The sequence below is a fragment of the Ostrinia furnacalis genome, unplaced genomic scaffold (assembly GCF_004193835.3).
Source record: "Ostrinia furnacalis isolate ACB-3 unplaced genomic scaffold, ASM419383v2 OfSCF7387, whole genome shotgun sequence".
Taxonomy (NCBI): domain Eukaryota; kingdom Metazoa; phylum Arthropoda; class Insecta; order Lepidoptera; family Crambidae; genus Ostrinia; species Ostrinia furnacalis.
Window position 1 is genome coordinate 158,727 of NW_021137626.1, and position 19,604 is coordinate 178,330.

Below are 19,604 nucleotides of genomic sequence, written 5' to 3' on the forward strand. Positions count from 1 at the left end.
GAAGGCTCGGAAGCATCTTTCATCCATTTACTTGTCAGATGGGAAGTATCAAATAGTACATATTATTAGAAAACTATTGTAAAGTAGAGTTGACGACATATTTTACATGTAATTTACGTGTGAAACCCATAAACACTAGCTCACTTTTTCTTTTCACAACCTTTTTTGATAGTTTTCAGGTGATTATAATCTGTATCTGTACTGCTTAAAAGATTATTGATTTTATTATCACTATCATTTTTATGTTGATCGGACTCACTTTTTGAGTAACCAATCGTGATACTTTTTGAAAATATAGGTTTTATATCTGATTAAAAATAAGATTTAATCCAGTAAGCAGATGGATTAAAGATGCTCCTAATTCGTACTTTGCTAGTACCTTATTGTCTATAGATATTGTCTATCCTATTTTAAAATTAACCAAAAACGTTCATAAGGAGAGATTAGTATTAATTAGTAAAATGTTATTATGGTCTAAAGATTTCCGATGTGATTTGAATTATTCCAGTTCATGTTCCAAAGATGAAAACATTGCTTATTTTGTAAGTTATTGCGCAAAAAGCTTTAAAACGCGTTATAATTTTTAAAATTCTGCTTATTTTGCGTTCAGCAATGCATATTTAGCTTTATCGAGTTGCAATATTTATTATTATGTATTCGTTAGCTTTTGTGCAATTTAGTTGGAGCTTTTACAAGTTTTAGTTTTTTGCAATATTCAAAATTTGGCTTTAACGTATTTGTTTTTGTGCGGCTTGTTATTTTTTATTTGTTATTCTTTGCAAGCTTTGTTTTGCGTATGTTTATGTTTGATGGTTTTAGAGCATCTTTCTTTAGACGAGTATAAGAATTTCATTGTTAATTTGATTTAGTCATATTTTTTTTTGACAATAAGAGATTCGTATTATAAAACGAAATTCTATTTTATCAGTCTACTTTGAAGCCTTTGATTGGTGTATTTTTTTAGTTTAACCACTCATCGGCTTAAATCAATGCTTGAGTTCGAATCGAGTATTGAGTATCGATTTAAAATACTAATTAGACTCAACAATGTTCTCAAGTAAGTACACACAGTTAGGCTTATGCTAGTTTAAATAAAGGTGTACAAGAGTAGGTATCTAATAGTACAAACTAAGAGGTTGTAATAGTACAATCTTTATTTAGGCTGTGTTCATAATTTAAAGTCCCCGAGGTTAATGTTTCACGACTAGTTAGTGTTAGTACGAGTTTTTTTGTCTAGTTGATTTGAAGCGGGTATCACTAGAGTAGGTTAAGTTTATTTTACCAAAGTATTGTTGGTATTTATTGGGGGAGGCCTTTGTCCAGCAGTGGACGTCTTTCGGCTGAAACGAACGAACGAACGATTGTTGGTATAAGTGGAGTATTAGTTGCGGTAGAAGTTGATTGTAGACGTTAATGTTACTTGTTTTTGTTTAATGGTATCGTAGTTGTCAATTAGATTTATTTGCACTAGCTCTAGCCCACGGCTTTTTCCGCGTGGAATTTGATCTGTCACAGAATATTGTATCCCGCGATCAGAAGTATTTTAACTGTTGTCAAAAGCACATAATATGAATTTAAATATTTGTACCTTGAGGAATTATAGTTTCCCAGTACAAACTTTAACTCTCTTAAAATTCTTCATTTCGACAATAACGTCTTTCCCCGATCGATACAGTGATTTCGGCGCGGAAAAGTAAATCATTACAAAGCATCTTTTAGTTTACTCATTTGACTCAATTTTAGCGTTTTGAAAGCTTGCACAGTTTCGTATTATATTCAATTCAAAATTGTTAGCCAAACACTGCAAAGGTTTTGCGTTATTTCATATTCTGAGACGTGGGCGGAGCTTTGAGCAAACAGTAGTAAAACTACACAATCTTTTACTACCACGCACCTTTGAAAACGTAATTTTACTTTAGCTATACTTATTTTTCTGATAAACGAGATTATTTATTTTTCTTTACAACGTGTTTTAAATAAGGGTGGGTTTCCATTAATGCAGATCCGCGTGGAGTGAAGCCACGGGTGAAGCGGAGCTTGATATTTTTTACATGTTGCGTGTCGGACAGTCTCCCGAACTAAAACATAAAAGTTACCTGTATGTATGTGTAATAAAGGAGGAGCCTTGATGATTATTAATTCATTTGTTATTATTTTAGTGCAATAAAATACATAGTCTATGTAAACTGTATTATTACAGTTTGTAAGATATTTTTTCAGCTGATAAGGGAGGTATATTAGCAGGGTTTCCTTATCACTTAGGCTTGGATCCCTAAAAACCGCTTAGTTTTTCCGTCAAGCGCCGCTTTAATGGAAAGGCACCCTTAACAGAAGGTATTCACCGTTTTATTAACTTTTTAGCACTGTTGTGTTAGTGTTATTTATTTATATCTGTGGTTTTTAATCATGCAGTACCTTTACTTGTTTTCCTCAAGTACCGCTCATTTTGAGACTGGCTGTGTATGACATAGTATTATTTGTGATAGCTCGAAAAGTCCGATTAAGGTATTTTTCAGTATAGTTTTCTTATTCAAAGTACCTATAATAAGATATAATAATATAAATAAAACCAATTTAAGTGCACGTAATTAAAATATACATAAATAGATACCGATACAGGGAATTTTGTACAGATCTTTAAAATAAAGGAATTCTTTATGACTTTCATAAATAAAACTTAACTTCAGGCATGTATAGAAAATTATATTGAAATATACTTTGAATTTTTCATTGGTCTTCATTATTATGCCTAATAATATTATGGGATCATTTCATATTGTAATGAATTAATTAACAAATTGTTTGCTGCGAAAAATATTAAAAATATATTCCTAAAATAATTATGATACCTATATCGATCTACTAAATGGTTGTAAAATGTACGGTTGTATCTAAATGTAGCACTAAAGAGTTCCCTGTTCTTATGTAATAAATGATGTGTTTATGAAGTAAGTTGTATGATTTATCTACAGATTCATTATTTATAAAATGAAATGTTTAAATTAAAACATTTATAATGTAATACCTGACCTCTTACTTTATAAATCTAAAAATTAAGGTTGTTCTAAAATAAGTTGTAGGTAGGTATTTCGATTATCTAACTTTATGATATTCGCTAGCAAAAAAATAACAATTAAGAATTAAATGTTGAAACTGAATCTAATCAAAATCAAATGTAAACAAAAGAAAATTTACTGTGTGAGGAGCCTTATAAATCGGCAACGTAGTGGGAAGGCTGTTACGAACGAAAATCCGATCGCGTAGCGCGTGGGCATTATTACGTAGCGTTTCGTAGCCCGCTACGTAAGACGGGTGTGACGTCACGCGCGCGGCCTGCCTGCTACAGACTGCTATCTTTACGCGTCGTGGAAATTAACTTCATAAGACTGCCGAAGTCTGTAGTAAGTACTTTGAAATGAAAATAAAACTTAAAGATTGGGACAGTAATATAACGAGCAAACAATCCAAAAATAGTGGAGACTAAAGTTTTCGGTGAACTTTTAATATAGTTCCAAAATACTATACTGTCCTATGCATGACTTTGACAGTGGGGCGCCACCGTCAATACCGGATCGCTAGTTTCGATTTTTGCCATGTTGGAAACCATAGTTGAACGATGGTAGCGCCCCCCTGTCATTGAGTTTGGCGGGACAGTTCAGCGTGGGTCATCTATTAAACATGTTGACACCACCAATCCATTGACGTACTTTTTAAAACTGTCAAAACGAAACTCTCCCATAGATTTTGTATGGCGCTACAAGCAAGTAACGTCACTATTTTGTCAAATTACTTTTTTCTATTACAATGCGCCCAAAAATCGTAATATACAGGTAATTTAAAATTAAGTTTTTCAGACCAGAATGATGTGTCTTTTAAGAAATGTTTTGATTTCGAATTATTGGGGAATGGTGTAAAATTGTCTATCCCAACTATAATATAATAATATTATAAATGCGAAAGTAACTCTGTCTGTCTGTCTGTTACGCTTTCCCGCTTAAACCTCGCAACCGATTTTGATGAAATTTGGCATAGAGATAGTTTGAGTCCCGGGAAAGAACATAGGATAGTTTTTATCCCGGTTTTCGAAACAGGGACGCGCGCGATAAAGTTTTTCTGTGACAGACAAAAATCCACGCGGGCGAAGCCGCGGGCGGAAAGCTAGTTATGAATATTTGTTTCGGCAAAGTTTGCGAGTCGAGCGCGGGGGTGCAGGCGGTGGGCGTGCTCTAGGCGGGGCGGGCGGGGCGGGGGAGGGGCGCGAGCACGTGCGTCGCGCTCACGTGGTGGCGCGAGCGCGCTGCCTCGCGTCCGTCGTGCCGGCCGTATGAATAATTGTGTACGGAGTGAATGAATCGATGCGGCGGCGGCGCGGGCGGCGGGCGCGGGCGGCGGGCGGGCTGCGTGGACGGGTGCGCCGCGGCGCGCCAGTCTCGTGCCGGTAGTCGGTAGTGCAGCCGAGCGACTCCGGGAGCCGTCCCCGCCGCGTCTCGCTCGATCGTAGTCGTAGTGCGCCCGCCGCTGGCCCGCCCCGGCCCCCGGCGCCAGAGCCCATGGATACCCAAAGTCAGGACGCGGCCCGCAGCCCCGCGGAGGTGCCCAACGACCCCGGGTACGACCCGCCGCCGCACGCCGACACCATCCCGCCCTTGGCCGCCTCTGATCTTATGTTTATCTTGCAGGAAGATGTTCGTCGGAGGACTCAGCTGGCAGACTAGTCCAGGTACGCTCGACCGAGGCCCACCGCTGTACGCCTTCGCCGGCGGCGGATGTGCATCCGTTGCAATCGCCGGCGACGGCTGATCGCCCTCTTAGATCGCGGAAGAACGTCTCTAACCGTCACGGACTTGTGCGGCCCGGTTTTCAGTGATGAAGTATCGAGTTCGGTACATAAACACCGGTAAAAGTTTGGTAGTCAGCTGATTAGTTACTCGTGTTCAAAAGATGCCGATGCGGTGAGATAAAGTAGTGGACGTGAATATGTCGGTTGTACACGCGTGTCGGAGGTGTTTTTCATGGCTGAAATGTGTGTAATACACTGAAATTCAGTTATGTTGTTGAAATGCATCGGAAGTCAGGTGTGCGATGGCGGCCATGCCGACTGCGCGCGCAGCCTCCGCCGCCGCGCCGGCCTCTCCGCCCTACAGGCTTGCGCGCTATTTTCAGCCTTATCGCTATTAATATTCAGCGGATAATTCCAGTACAGGTTCCTTTAACCGGCTTCTGGCCCAAACAGTTATCACAACATAACCTCAATCTTAAGTACGTAGAGCACGGCACCGCCGCGATTCCTCCCCGTGTCACAAAGTAGGGTGAAATATAATTGGCGTTAAGTTAAACTTGTATTGATATGTGAAATTATTTGAAATACAAATCAAAATCGTGTTTATTGTTTTATTCCATACCTGATCAGACATTACGATAAGTTTTCAAAACTTTTTACCTACATGGTAAAACTTTAAAAAAATATAAAGTAAATTAGTTTAAAATTCGATATTGAAATTTTTATGATAGTTTCGCAATCTTGAAATGCGTGTGTAGTCTGTAGTCATCGTTTTGCCGCCTGACGCGATCGTGAGAGCGCAATTTTCGTTGGTTTTGCAAGTAACAGTCGCACGCGCAAAGGTCCGACACGAGTGATGCGCCCGGTATTGGGTCGATCGCCCACGCCGCACTTTGATCCTCTCTATCTATGCCAACTTTGTTCTTCTCTGGAGATCTAGGCCGCTGCATCGGCAACACTCAAGATATTATCGGATCTGTCGATCGAGCAGGGATACCGGGAAATAAATAACGTAAATAGACGTACTTTCATGTTACGATGTTTATCCGCGGTTAGAGTTTACTGTTTAGATAGATTTTGACGTGAGCTAGGTAGGCGTATTTGATATTCCTGGTAAGACCACCCTCTCAGATGATTATTTAGCTCAGTATGAGAAATCCAAATGTAATTACAACGTTTTGGTGAAAGAGCATGGCATTGATGTATTATTACATCATACTTTCAAGAAAAATATCTGAAAATTTTACGTCGTTAGAACGTTTAAAATTAGCAATTAATTATTTCCTCGTGACGGATTTAGACGATTTTATCTTTTTGAAATGATAAACGATGTCGCGCATTTGAACCCGAACATCTGAACATATTTCGTCTCATAAAACTGTTATTTAATTTTACAGAATAACTTTAAAAGCATTATATTTTTAACTATGAATAAATGTGGAAGTTAGACCAGACCAGACCAGACCAGACCTAATCATGTTTTTAGAACCCGCATAGTTTAAAGTAATTGCGGTACACATTTATTGATTTAATTTCTAATTTAAAAATTGCTGTTGTTGACTAAAATAAATTATTGTAATGTTGTACCTACATAATGAAAGGAATCAGTAGGCAGCTCATCAAGCCCAGTAAGCAGTAGTTTTCTTGTTTGTATATTATACATAATATTATAATGTAATTTTTGTAGGAATATTATTATTCTCTGTAGCTATTTTAAAATCGTTTAAGGCAACCTTGAATCTATATAGATCTACGGTTGTAGACCTCAGTAAGAATTTTCTCATAAAAATTGAGTTGTCTCTAGTATCATGTTTGCCTAAGAACAACAACCTTACTAAGATAAGATATTTTTTGAATTTAATATCACTGTTATCGCAAGCGATAACGTAGCGCCCCTCCATAATCTCAGTCTTACAAATATCAAAGTCGTCAATTCTCGCTGTCCCAGAATCGTTAAATGTGAGAATCAATCACAACCTGTTGATAAGATTGCTAAGCAGAGTACTAAAATTGTACAATATTGCACTACATTCGATGCTAAAATATCTTTTACATCGTTATTAGAGTAACATGTTGCATTTGTAACCACATTGTTTGCGTCAAATAATCGATATAAAATAATCTTTTTACTGACGACGCAACAACAGATTTCGATAAACCGTAATCCGATTATTGAAAGCCCTTTACCCTGGTTTGATTCGATATTAATTCGATGTAATATTAAAACTGCTGCGAAATAAAAATAACTTAGTTATCTCGAGGAATTTGTTATGAAAATAATGTTATTAATTACAGTTCTTGAAGTGTTCCTCATTACTTTTTTATCTGACCTCTACCGTAATCACAAGACGATATAGAGCAGTGTTTTTGTGACCGTTGAATTTGAAGTATTCCCCTAATTTCGTCGGTAATCATGAGAGCGGAAGTAACCTCTTCCACAATAACATCTCTATGACACGATCTTTTAGCTTTAACGACATTTTAACGACGAAACAATGTCAACGTGTCTGCATCTTTCGAATTTATCTTCCGTTCGGCTGTACAAAAGTTCAAGCCGTCATATTTTAAATAACCTCAGTTACGAAACGGGACAAGGATAAGTTATTCTAGTTTATATTACTAAAGTAACTCATTATTTCAGTGTTGCAAGCGCAAGCCGTTTTACAGCGAGTAGATGCGAGACAAAAGGTTGAGCTCCATTATCTGCGTCGGTTCGCGCCTGACATATCATTGACACGCTGCTTCAAGAGCTACCGACCGAACTATGTAGATATAGCAGATAAACAGCGCAAAACGTGTATTGTCGCCTTGGTGCCAGCATAGACTTGCACGCGGGTAGATTGCGCACGCGGTGCTCTCGATTTAGGTGGACGCCTATGTCCGTTTCCTTTCTAACTCCTTTGATCTTTTGAAGTCTTTATAATGGACGTCATTTTTAATTGGGTGTTCAGCGTTCAATGCTCATCGTGTCGGGTTCTAATTAATGTTAAATCATCAAAACGACGGATTTACTCATGATTTATTCAATTTAAAACACCTTTTAAAGCGCCTAAAAATAATAGCGTCAAACTGTTACTTAATTAAATGTAAACCGCTAGAAATCTCAGCTTTGTTTTATCGTAAGGTTGTGGATTTAAGTCATCAACCTCAATCAGTAGCAAAACGGTAATTTCATACCCTATTTCGCACGCTGATCAATCTGTGTCCAAACTGCCTTATTTTTGTGAACTTTCTAAGATTTCGAAGTCTTATTGGTTTCTTATTAGGAGCGAGACTGTATTCCAGTTAGTCTTTCTTAGTTTCCTGTGCCTGAGCCCGTCGTGCTAAGGTCGCGCGTGCCTTTGGCCCGAGCACAATAAGGCGAGCGGGTCGCTCGTTACGGTTATTATCGGGCGATTGTTTGGTTGGCCCCGTGCTCGTGCGCATTGCGTCTCCACTTTAACTCAGGGATTTTGTTATGCGATAGTGTTGTGATGCTGTTGTCGATAGATGAACCTTCTAGGTTCAAATAGTGAACAATGCTAGCTAACAGGATTACTTTGTCAGCCCGAGCAGCTAACAAATGCTATTACAGCGCTATCTATGTTTTTATCGCTGTTTATTTCTATAAGTAGTATTTTTTTCTTCGCTCTTTTACGTACACACTGATCGATAATTTCCAGTCCAATAATTGTGTAATGGTATATTGATAATATCTTTCAAGATTTTAAATAGATTATTTACGTTCATTTTCCTGAGGAGATTATTGAAATTGTTTCAGATCGATTGATTACGCATCGATAGAGATTACCGGTGGTAGCACTATAAGCCGATTTCCTTTGAGTCTTTACGAGCTGTCTGCCGGCGCGGTTGCTTCACACACGGCGGAAAATTTTAACGTCCGACTGTTAATATTCTATTGTTCACGAGAGTAGTTCGAGTCTTCTCTGCAATCACTTATGATGTTCACTTCTGAACTATTAATATCCATTCTGTGTTCTGCTAGGGTGAGGTCGAGAGATACGTATTAATATTATACAGGAAATTCCTAAGTTTTTGTGATAGTTTTCGTGTAGAAGTTGTAGCTTTGTACAATGTGCTGTTTTCTCATATTTTTACATTAAACTTTTATTCATGATGACGATCGTTCAGTTATCAGGGTTTAGTTATGAAAATAAAAACTGAAAGTCTTTTAAATCAGAATCAGCCTGAAAAATATTTAAAATGAAATTAAACTGCATTTACGACTAAGTCGCCGCATTGTAGGAATTATCGTTAAATTTCAGCGAAGACAAAAGCCCCTGAACCCCTTTCAGTCTGAAAGGGTCACACTCCATTCTGCGATTGCGAGGAATTCACCTTTGCCTTCATCTATTATTAATCCCGAGATTTTGCATACGCTGAATAATGCAGCAGTCGACTAATGCAGAACGAACGGATTGTCCTTATTTAATTTCCACTCTGAGTGCGGTGACGCAGCAAACTCAGGAACTCGCCGCCAATCTTGGTGTCTCCAGCTAACGTCATTTCGGTCGGATCTGCTTCCCTATTAGACGCAACTTTGTCCCAACACTGTTAATGAATGCAGAGAGCATCGTATACAAACAGTGTCCCGACTTTAGTGTACAGTTGAGTTGACCCGTGACGAGTATCACTCAACACGTCTACTGTAAAAACGGGGAAAATATTTGAGTCGTTAACGCGGCCTTTTTGTGGAAGTGTAATCGGATCTGTCGGTGGATTCCCGTAACGCATGTTGGCTGAACTATAATTACCGGAAGATGCTGGGACTCCGCAGCTGGGTTTGACGGCTCGCCAGATAAACATCCCGGTGCCCGCCGAGGGCTGTCCGCTCCGGCTGCGATTAAGTTTCGCATGCCATACCAATACGTAGGCGACGGAGCTAAGAGCTCTGTAAACTAGGCTCAAAATGAACGAGACAGCTCGACGTTTCATTACGATTTCAAACTAAGATATTTCCTTTCAATATTCAAACATATCTACAGTCCTAGAGTGGGTTAGAGAGGGTAGCATATTCCTAAATAATAATAGCCAAGTTAAAAACAAAATGATCAATATTGTTCTCTACTAAGCCGACGTTATTTATGGAGCATTCGAAGTCATGCCACTAATTTATTTTAGTCTAGTGACACGCTTACAGATTTGATTCATTTGTTACTAATGTCACAGATTAGATAGTGTTCACCACGTTATGTACATATACAAATAGGAGGAAAAAAATATCTTCAAATTCAGGAAACTGCTGTTAACATTTGGCTCAAGTTAATTGATTTGTTAGCTAATGCGTAATAATTTCATTATATTAATTAAAGTACTCGCTGTAATTCCCAGATCACAATTTTTAAAGGTTGCTTTGCAGACGTGAGTAATACCAACATGAACTCGCGTTTCAATTCGAATTCAAAATGAGTAACTGAAAGCCGCAGGTGCCCATCTAAGCGCGTTCGTTTTGCATTAGCAAAAAGGGAACAGCATTCTGGCTCCGACTGATCTGACAGGGAAAAGATTTAGCAAGTGGTCAGAGAGCAAAGAGGAGTGAGGAGCCGCATTACCGCAAATCGTGGCATAATCCTCCCTTACAAAGCGTACGGTGAGCAAACAGGGGAGCGAATACCAACTCGTATAGCTGATAATGCTTTGACGGGAATTGAGATGTCACTGGCAGTATGCAAATGCACTTTTTGCATTTGAATAAGCTGGTCATACTAACAGATTTAACATCATAGAAATCAGATCTTTTGTTTTATTGTTTAGATAAGTATAATTTCGATGTAGAGTTTGTGAACCAAAAATGTAACCTAATAAATTGTTCCTATTATCAAAACATTCTGAAGTTCTATCACCCCATCTATTTACTTCACTATCATAGCTCCTAATATGTACATGTGGCTTAGTAAAAGATATTTATCATCGCCTATCAGGCGTTAGACTGTGACAGTTGAATTCTGTTACGTTTTTAGTTTATTTTCGTTGCTACAACTTTTAAAAGGAGCATTTGGTATTCACTCCAAATTTCACATTGTAAGGACTGAACACACGTTTCGCTTGCTAGTTATTTTGGCCTAGCTAGAAATAGATATGATTGCGTTCGTGAACACTTCTTTACCTCTCATAAATCAAGGCTGAAAAAACGAATAAATCATTGAATAGCGTTTAGCTTTTAGCGAGCAATAAACGCTGAACCGTGGTTAGCTTTTACTTTTATACCTTTGCGTGGTTGCTAAATGTACATGGGTTTAATTGGTAATGCGCGTGTAAATTTTATGCCAATGCGAGAAACTATTTGACATTTATTAGAGCTAATAAAGACCCGTGTGGAACAAAGATCATAAACTAATCAACGAGTAAGTCAAGAATAGGATTCATTAGCTTTAAATATACACAGGAATTTTATTACTTTGAAGACTGTTCAATGAAACAGTATTGAAGATTAAAGATTAAAGCAAACTGTACCATAGGCGCAAGCGCACACTTCACGCATTATTGCCAATGGCGCTACTCACGACGATGCGACATTTTTTCTCCCGGCGCGGCGCGGTGGTGTCGTCGTCAAAAGATAAAATGTCACTGAGCGTGAAGAAAAAACAATTCAGTCACAGTTGATACCACTCATATGTCTGATGGGTTCTTGGTGGTAGGTAACTATTTTTATAGCAGTTCAGTGACTTACGGTTGTTAACAGACGTTTATTATCATTTGTTGCTGTAGGATGCGAGGTTACACAACATTTTCTTCATTTGCGTCAGTTTTATATTTCAGACAGGTTTTCGTTCAAAGAACTTTTATATTATTGGTAGGTAATTCTACAACCCTCGTAATGTAAAACACTTCCAGTAATTGATCATAAATCCCGATTGTAATTGGACCATCTCTACAAAGACATCCCGAAATTCCAAATGTGGATATCGCAAAACGTTTTCAATCAATAACGTATTTCCAATCCCGCTTAGTGCTATCTATGTTTATGCAGATGATATTTCGGCGTTTCTAATCTCCCTGAGTAGGTACATTATCTGGAGCAGTATTCTCGTGTATGGATATCTATGTAGCTTGCATAACTCGTGCAATCCGTGCATCTAGACGCACATCTGGGAACATTCGACTCAGACGACACACGCCACTGCGTTGTTGTCATTACTCATGTGTCGGGCACAAGACTTCATACTGCCGAGTCACCGTCGCCTTTTATGAAATGCCACATTTCGGCCGTCGACCGAATAGTATTGAGCCTTCGAGCGTCTGATATAAAGTGCAGTTTTGTGTAAATCTCGTCCCGTGCTGCGCCCTAATGAGTATGGAGCAAGAGAGCAGCGCATCTTCAAACGACATGCTAATTGACGGCGGCGTGAGGCAGGGGCTTAGCTAGAGAAATTATCTGAAAAATTTTAAGTGAATCCTTCGAGTTTAGATTCTCAAAATACAACCAAAATTGTGCCAAGTTCATTGGGGAAAAAAATGTGTATGTTTGCCAAGTTGCCTACTACGGACCCCGATTTGGCAAGGGTGAATAGTTAGCTGGTAACGCACATTTTAGTGTCACAACCTATTTCCTTCATCAAACTCGTATGGATATATGTAGATTGTACTATACAGGCATTTATTGCCAGTTTGAAGTTTCCAAGCATATAAAATCTTTGGTTCTACGTCGGAGAAGAATGTTTTTAATTTATCGTCCGGTATGACGACGGTATGCCTTATATCACTTATATTTATAGAGTGACGTCTTCAAGATTACTTATTTACGCTTTTAGATAATAAAATGCGATAGCAAGGCTATGTAAAAACTAAGATTTCAGCGTTGATTTTGATAACGTTCTACGTTACCTCGTAACGTAAAAATACATTGCATCATCTTGGTAGGTACATAATTCCGTTGCGACAAATGATTAGTGTAATTATGTATTAATTTCAATTTACATACTATGATAAAAAGGCCATTACCTACAATATCTTTCTTTCTCTAGCGAATTTAAGTCTTACTTTAATCGAGTTTAAAAGCGGGCGTTATATTGTATTTCCTTGGAGATCATGATTCTTACAAACAAGAGAAAACAGCTTTTCTGTGTAGATAAAATTGCTTTATATTTGAACATAATTTGAATTGTCTTTCACAAAAGAGGATAACTGTTGACTATGCGTAATAAATATTTATTCAAGCGGTGGGAAAGATTGTTTAAAATCTTTCCAGTGTACTCCTTGTTGGAGGAAGTTCTTTAGATGTCTTTATTACAACTTGCTGAATTTATTTTTAATTAAATCTCAGGACAAAAGAGGTTTGTTGGAAACAAATACAATAATAGCTTTTGTGGTGTCGTTGAAGAAAAAAGTAAAGGAAAAAATGTTAAAATTAAAAGGTACCTATTTATAATAATAAGATTTCGATAAATATTCTTTTCATTCTTTGATGATCACGCGATAAATTCATTACTGAAACTTCAGTTTAAATTAAGGAAAATTTTGGTAGAGTCGTCTGTTTATTATTTAATTTTTAATTCCTATTCATCAATTAAATTCGTTTTGATTTGCCAAGCAATATTATACTCAATGGCAGTGAAATAAGTATTATTATTGTCTTATCAAAACAGTTGCTACCGAAGATAACCAACCAACCGCGGCGCAGTGCGCCCGCGCATTTGGAAAGGCATAAACAAGCCACACACGCCGTTTCAGGAACCACTAAACTCTGTGTACCGTTTGAACTCGTAAAGTATAATTTTGATTCACATTCACAGCTTCATTTGTGTTTAATTGTTCTATTAAACGAAGCTCTGTGCGCATTTTAAATTAACCAGTCATACCTAAGTATTTTTATATTTTTATACTGTAAAGTTACGCACTTAAACCACAAACAAATGATTTTATTTTTCCCTTAACAGAATGGTTTTGGTATAATTATAAAAATACGTAACTTTTGTAAACTTTGATAACGTATTTTTTTTAAATAATCATCTCTCTTACAAAGATCTAGCACACGAAGAAGAAAAAAATCAATTTAATACTGGACAATAATACAATTTAAATGTTTAAGTTAGATAATTAAGTATTATGAATCTGTCTTTTCAATTTTAAATTATCAGTAAAAACTCATAGGCTTGTGTAAGAATTATTAATTTTATTCTACATGTATCATAATATAAGCTGTATGTTTTCCTAATAAAGAAAAATAAAATAAAAATATACCACTTGGGTTTCCATTAGCAAGAGACAATAATCATATTGTTAGGTGTTTTGTATAATAAATAAGTTGGAACTATACGAGATGATACGATGCAACAAAGTCTCGCAGCAATTGGTACGAACTTCATAAAATACGTCGCTGGTGCCAAAAATGTGCTCCATAAACCGTGTGAACGATATAAGTTTTTAAATAAAAGCGGGAAAAAAGTTAAAAAGCGAATTTTCAGAAATTAATGTTCATGTACCATACATGAATTAACAATAAACAAACGCACTTTATTTTTAGTTGCTAGTCCAAGAATTTTTAATTTGTTCATTATGGCGCCAATATTTGTTATTTTATTTTAAAAGTCAAATGACTGACCCTGCCTAACTGCATAAGTCTCACAGTATTTTATTTGCGAGTTTTTATCGTCCAAAATAGCTGGCTTACATACAAAATAACTGTCGAAAAAGTCTAGCCAAGGCGTTGTATGTAAATATGGGATGCAAAGCGCGATTTTATTGAGTTCTCCTCTCACTTGCTTAAAGATGTGGAGGATAAGCACCAACATTATGAATCGGCGAAAGACATGTTCTTTCAGCGATTTCTATTCCCGCAGTATCTTTTAGTGTGCAGTAAAACTAGCCAGAAATAATGATCTTGATACGATTCGGCGGTCCTTAGTGAATATTATTGCTGTCTATGTTTTATTTGTTTTTTCCGTATAAAAATAATGCGATTCCTTTGAGACGGACACATCTGGTTTCCCAGACCGCGTTTTATTTATTAATGTAGCATTTCCAACGTCTGACCTTGGCTATAATATAGGTTAGCTGATATCGGCTGCGACTGCTGTTATCTCAAAGATTCTAAATGTCAGTGATTTATTACATTCTATTTGTTTCGAGTTGTTTGTTGCAGGGGTTTGCTCTGGTTAGGTATGAGTGAGCCACGTGATATCTAATGAAGCTGTTATAGGATCGATGCGGGTATCTGCCGGCATACCGCGTCTCTTGTTGCCCGACGACAGGCGTTCGTAAAAACAACCACTTAATGACATGGATAAAGTTTCGTGAGTAAAAAGATGATTGATATCGAACGCTCGTCAATGTATTTAGTCAAGGGATTCTAAAAATCGTTAAGGGACACGATGTTTGTCTTACATAATTTGGTCCAATAATTTTCCAAGAAATATCACTTAGAGTGTATTATTAAATTGTGTAGCTTTGCATTGTAGGAATAGTTTCGTAGCTCATAACTCTGTTGTAAAAGTATCAATATGTTCAATTCTACTTTAGGTCATGACTTGGCTGAGTTCCATCTAAATCTGTCCTGCAATCGATGTGTTGAAGCATCCAAACATACGCATGTTCTAATTAAAATGTTTCGTAGTAAACGTTAGTATTTACGTGTCGAATATGTTTACATTTATTGCGTGAAAAATCATCAATCATGATAATTACATTTCAAAATACTCGCCTACCTGCAATTCGCATGCTTCCAGCAGTAACCGTCGTTTCGTAGTTAATGAAATCCTGAGTTATTTTAACGTTTCGGTAATTACATGCGAGAAGCTGAAATCATTATACCTAGTTACGAACGTATTCCGTACTGTGATACGGGTAAATGTTTATAAATAGAAAACCTCGGAAATTCGCGAGTTTCAGGACAATTTGTTGCATTTACGACTTATTTTGGAAGTCCTAATTTCTTTAGGTACACAGAAAATACAATCCCAGACTTGGACATCCCTTTTCATTGACCTATTACAGAGCTTGACCCTAGTTTTTCTTCCTTTTCTATTGCTGCTAGCAATTTTTGTAGTATAGACTACGTTGCCAAGCCACGGTCTCGACTCAAGAAGGTTATGAGTTCAAAATGAAGTAGCGGCCATTGCTACTTCAATTAATTATTTTTCGTTTAGTTGTATCGTATTGCTATACTTTATTTTTATAGAGTCCTCTTCATAGCATATTGAGCAAATATCATTTGGTGTAGGGGTTGTTGCAGAAATGTATCATCATTATCATGTTTGCATCCAAATTGAATATTTGACTATCATTATTTAACTTGCATATGAGTACCTACCTATATATCAATGAAGTGGTCAAGTAACAACAATGTTAATGCTATCAGAAACCATTCAACAATTCCTTTAAATTCTATTAGCTCCTGATCGAAGAGTGGGCCAAAGTCCCGCTGACAGATTGCCATACAAATATAATATCAGTGTGTTTCGACACGTGACAAACACGCGCAGACGCGCTACGATTGATGAATTCAGATGATGTTCGAGAAATACGACACATTGCTCCTTCCAATTTGTTATTTCACTTCCCAACTTCTTTGATATTTGTTTTTGTATCTTGACAACAATGTCTGGCTTATTCCCATCGTATTTCCATGGAAATTGCACAAATGACAACCTCATTCAAATCGTGATAAGATAATATAAATCTATCATGGCGATTGTAAAATAAAATAAGGCTTAAATCATCGCTACCGTTATTGTCGTGTAAAACTGCGTATCTAATAATAGTGATTTCAATACAGAAAGAAACCATAAACCTGAAGTAAATTCAAATTAGTTTTCAATAGTGACGATCATACGTGAAACATTATTATTATGGGTTATTAAGATATTGCCCATGACGAATACTACTAGCTTATCTAAAGAACGAAAAGTAGTTGAATTGTCAAATTCCAAATGGCAAAGGCAGAAAACCGCTGAGGTCTCAAGTGCCTCTCAAAACTACATTCTAGTTCAGCTTTTAGTCTAAGTCTGCATTTCGAAGAGGATCTCTGGGCGAGCCGCGTGTGTCACTTTGCAGCGAGTCGCGTCGGCCACAATTAATGGCAGTCTGCTCAGACTTCGAGGGCATCTAATGGATGCTCCCTAGACGTCTGTGTCACGCCCCTCTCTCTGCCAACCCTACCGTCCTTTGCCATAAAATAAAATACGCTCAAACTCATATAACACATTTATAACTTGGCCACCGTTGAGAAAAAACAAAACAGCTAGACTAGACAAAGTGCACATTTTGATCGAATCGAAAAGCGAATCCGTCAAAACTCCATACAAAAATAAGACTTTTCGACCACTTTTCGACTGGTTTGCGATTAAAATGTACACTTTGTCTAGACCCACAGGATCAAATTGCGTATTTTTATCACCTTTTCCTTTCAAGCAAAAACATGACAGATTAAAAAAAGTCAACATGTCATTATTTTGTTAGTAATCGTGATCGTATATTTTATAATAGGTACAAAAATCAATTGTAGCAGTGATGTTACACAGATAAATTGAAATACAGACACACCTACACAAATCTAAAACCCAAGAAAACATGTGACACGATAAGATAACACGAATAACCAGACAAAAATAATAAAAACTTCTCAAGTGCAAGATAGTGTTAGATTTTTCATATCGAATTCGAGCACTGGACATTTCTATTCTTAGTGCTTAAATCCCATTGGAAATCCCAGTCGGAAAAACGGGAAAGTTTAACCAACAGTCGATATAGATGTTCTAGTTTGTTCCAGAAACAACAACTGTTCCAAGATTTTGCTATTTTCATTGTAGTCTTAAGAGGCAGTAGCGGGGTCGTAATATTTGACGAAAAACGACTAAGAATGTACTCAGTATTACAGTTTTATGCAATGGGTTCATGATTTGAGTGAAAGTGCTTGGAGGAAGGCCAAGACACATCCCGATGTCACGATAAGACGCGATCGCAGAAATAAATGAGTGTACTCTCTTCACTGCCCGAGGTGGTTTAAGAGAAATCTTGTAAAACTAGCGTTTGCATGTTTTCGGTATTTTGAGTGCATTGTTTAGATCACGACTTTGTTTAAATTACTCATTTGCAGCGCTTGTACAGTCAATGTCTTTTTCGAAACGTTTATTTTGTCTATTTTTGCTAAAATCTTACGATAAGTACGACACACTATAAGACCTCACAATGCACGATATGAAAAGCGTAGTAATAACGATTTTCTATAGCAGTGTGTCCTATTAAATAAATATTGAGGATTTTTTTTGTTTTTGTAGAGTTTTTATCACACCAAGGAAAATCTGGCAAAAATTAAGTTAGAATTTTATATATGATTGAGATTAATAATTAAACACTTCAATTAATCGATGCTGGCTGTACATTAAGAACAATGAATTTTTTTCTGCTTCATTAAAAAATTACAGTCAGATAAAAAACAGTCCTTGCAATAACATTGGAGTAACTTAACTAAACTCTCAAATAAGTAGATGTAGGTAGTATTGTATTCTCAGAGTGCAATATACTTAACTTGCCTATAATTTTACCTACGAATTGCAAATATTAGGCATGGACACGTCTGTGACATCTTCGTCTCATGTTTTATGCATATTGTTTTATGAGAGAAGGTTATTTAAGTACAGACTACAGTATTTTAATGCCTAACGTGAATTTTTAACTATTACATGAAATGCCACAGTTGATTAGAAAGACGTTTCTTGATGTTTTTTTTTATGTAGCTAAGTAGAGTTCGCGATACTTGATGAAAACTCCTTCTAACTTTCTTTGAGTTAATAATCGAACTGCGGTTTTGTAAGGAATAGAATATTGAATGTAAGCCCCTGCTGATAGAATGGAGAAGACTATCCTTTCAGGATAGAAGAGAAGTCATTTCTTGGTAAATTAATGTGTTGTCTACATGAGTCTGCTCCTAATAGAGATTCCACTTCCAGGAGCAAATCATAACCATAGGTTAATAAGGTCAAGGAGTTGATCATATCCATAACACATTCTCTAACTAACCAGCTGATTATTGATAGAAGAGTATGACTGTAGTAGAGTTCTTTAAAATACTTTTCTATTTCCCTACAATTTCGTGTGAACATATTTTGTCACAGAAAGGGAATTGTTATTCGCTATAAACTTTGTGCTAGGTAACACGGGAGTTTACAGTAAAGCCTTAATTTTGATCTAATTTAACTTACTCTACACCATCTCTTAGTAGTTAGCATCGTAGCGCGTAGGTGTTAAACTAACACCTACTAACACTTACGCGCGTATTCACAAACGATGCTTGCTTAAGTGAAGCAGCAAATCGAACTCACGTTGAATAGAGCTCTGTGATTGGTTCGTGTGTCACACTGTGCGTCCACGCGCACTGTGAGGCCTCATAGTAATGTTTGTAATTACGGGCGTTAATGCTGTATGTCTTCCCTTATTACCACATCAACGAGGTGACGATCCGTATTGTGATTGTATTAATTATTTAGCATTATTAATTAGCGTCACCTGCGTAATCGATTACGTCTAGGCATTTACTATTAAATACATTATGTATACCTACCTCAGTGTTTGAAACTACATAGATCGTGTATGATTAATAGTTATGGTAAGCCAATATGAATATATTGAAGTACTTAACTACTTACTTAGATTTTGTAAGTTGTATCCGTCTATCTACGTTAAATGATTCAGAAAATGTATTTTAAAACACCCTGTAGCAATTTTTACCTGATCTAAGATTTGGTTGAGGCATTCCATTTAGGCATTCTAGGTTATTGTAACCGTAAGTTTTCATAGTATACTTAGCTACTTTACTAACCTTTATAATAATAATAATAATAATAATAAATCGTTTATTTGCTCAGAAACATGGTAACAAAATGGTCGA

General features: G+C 36.9%; 1 protein-coding gene across 1 annotated transcript in view; it reads left to right on the top strand.

The window, feature by feature from the left end:
- Nucleotides 1-4,365: 4,365 nt before the first annotated feature.
- Rbp6 (RNA-binding protein 6) overlaps nucleotides 4,366-19,604 on the top strand; it is a 291,681-nt gene continuing 276,442 nt past the window's right edge. The window contains exons 1-2 of the mRNA XM_028320469.1: nucleotides 4,366-4,609; nucleotides 4,680-4,720. Coding sequence (XP_028176270.1) covers nucleotides 4,551-4,609; nucleotides 4,680-4,720 — 100 coding nt within the window. The 5' untranslated portion in view covers nucleotides 4,366-4,550. The remainder of the gene's footprint in view (nucleotides 4,610-4,679; nucleotides 4,721-19,604) is intronic.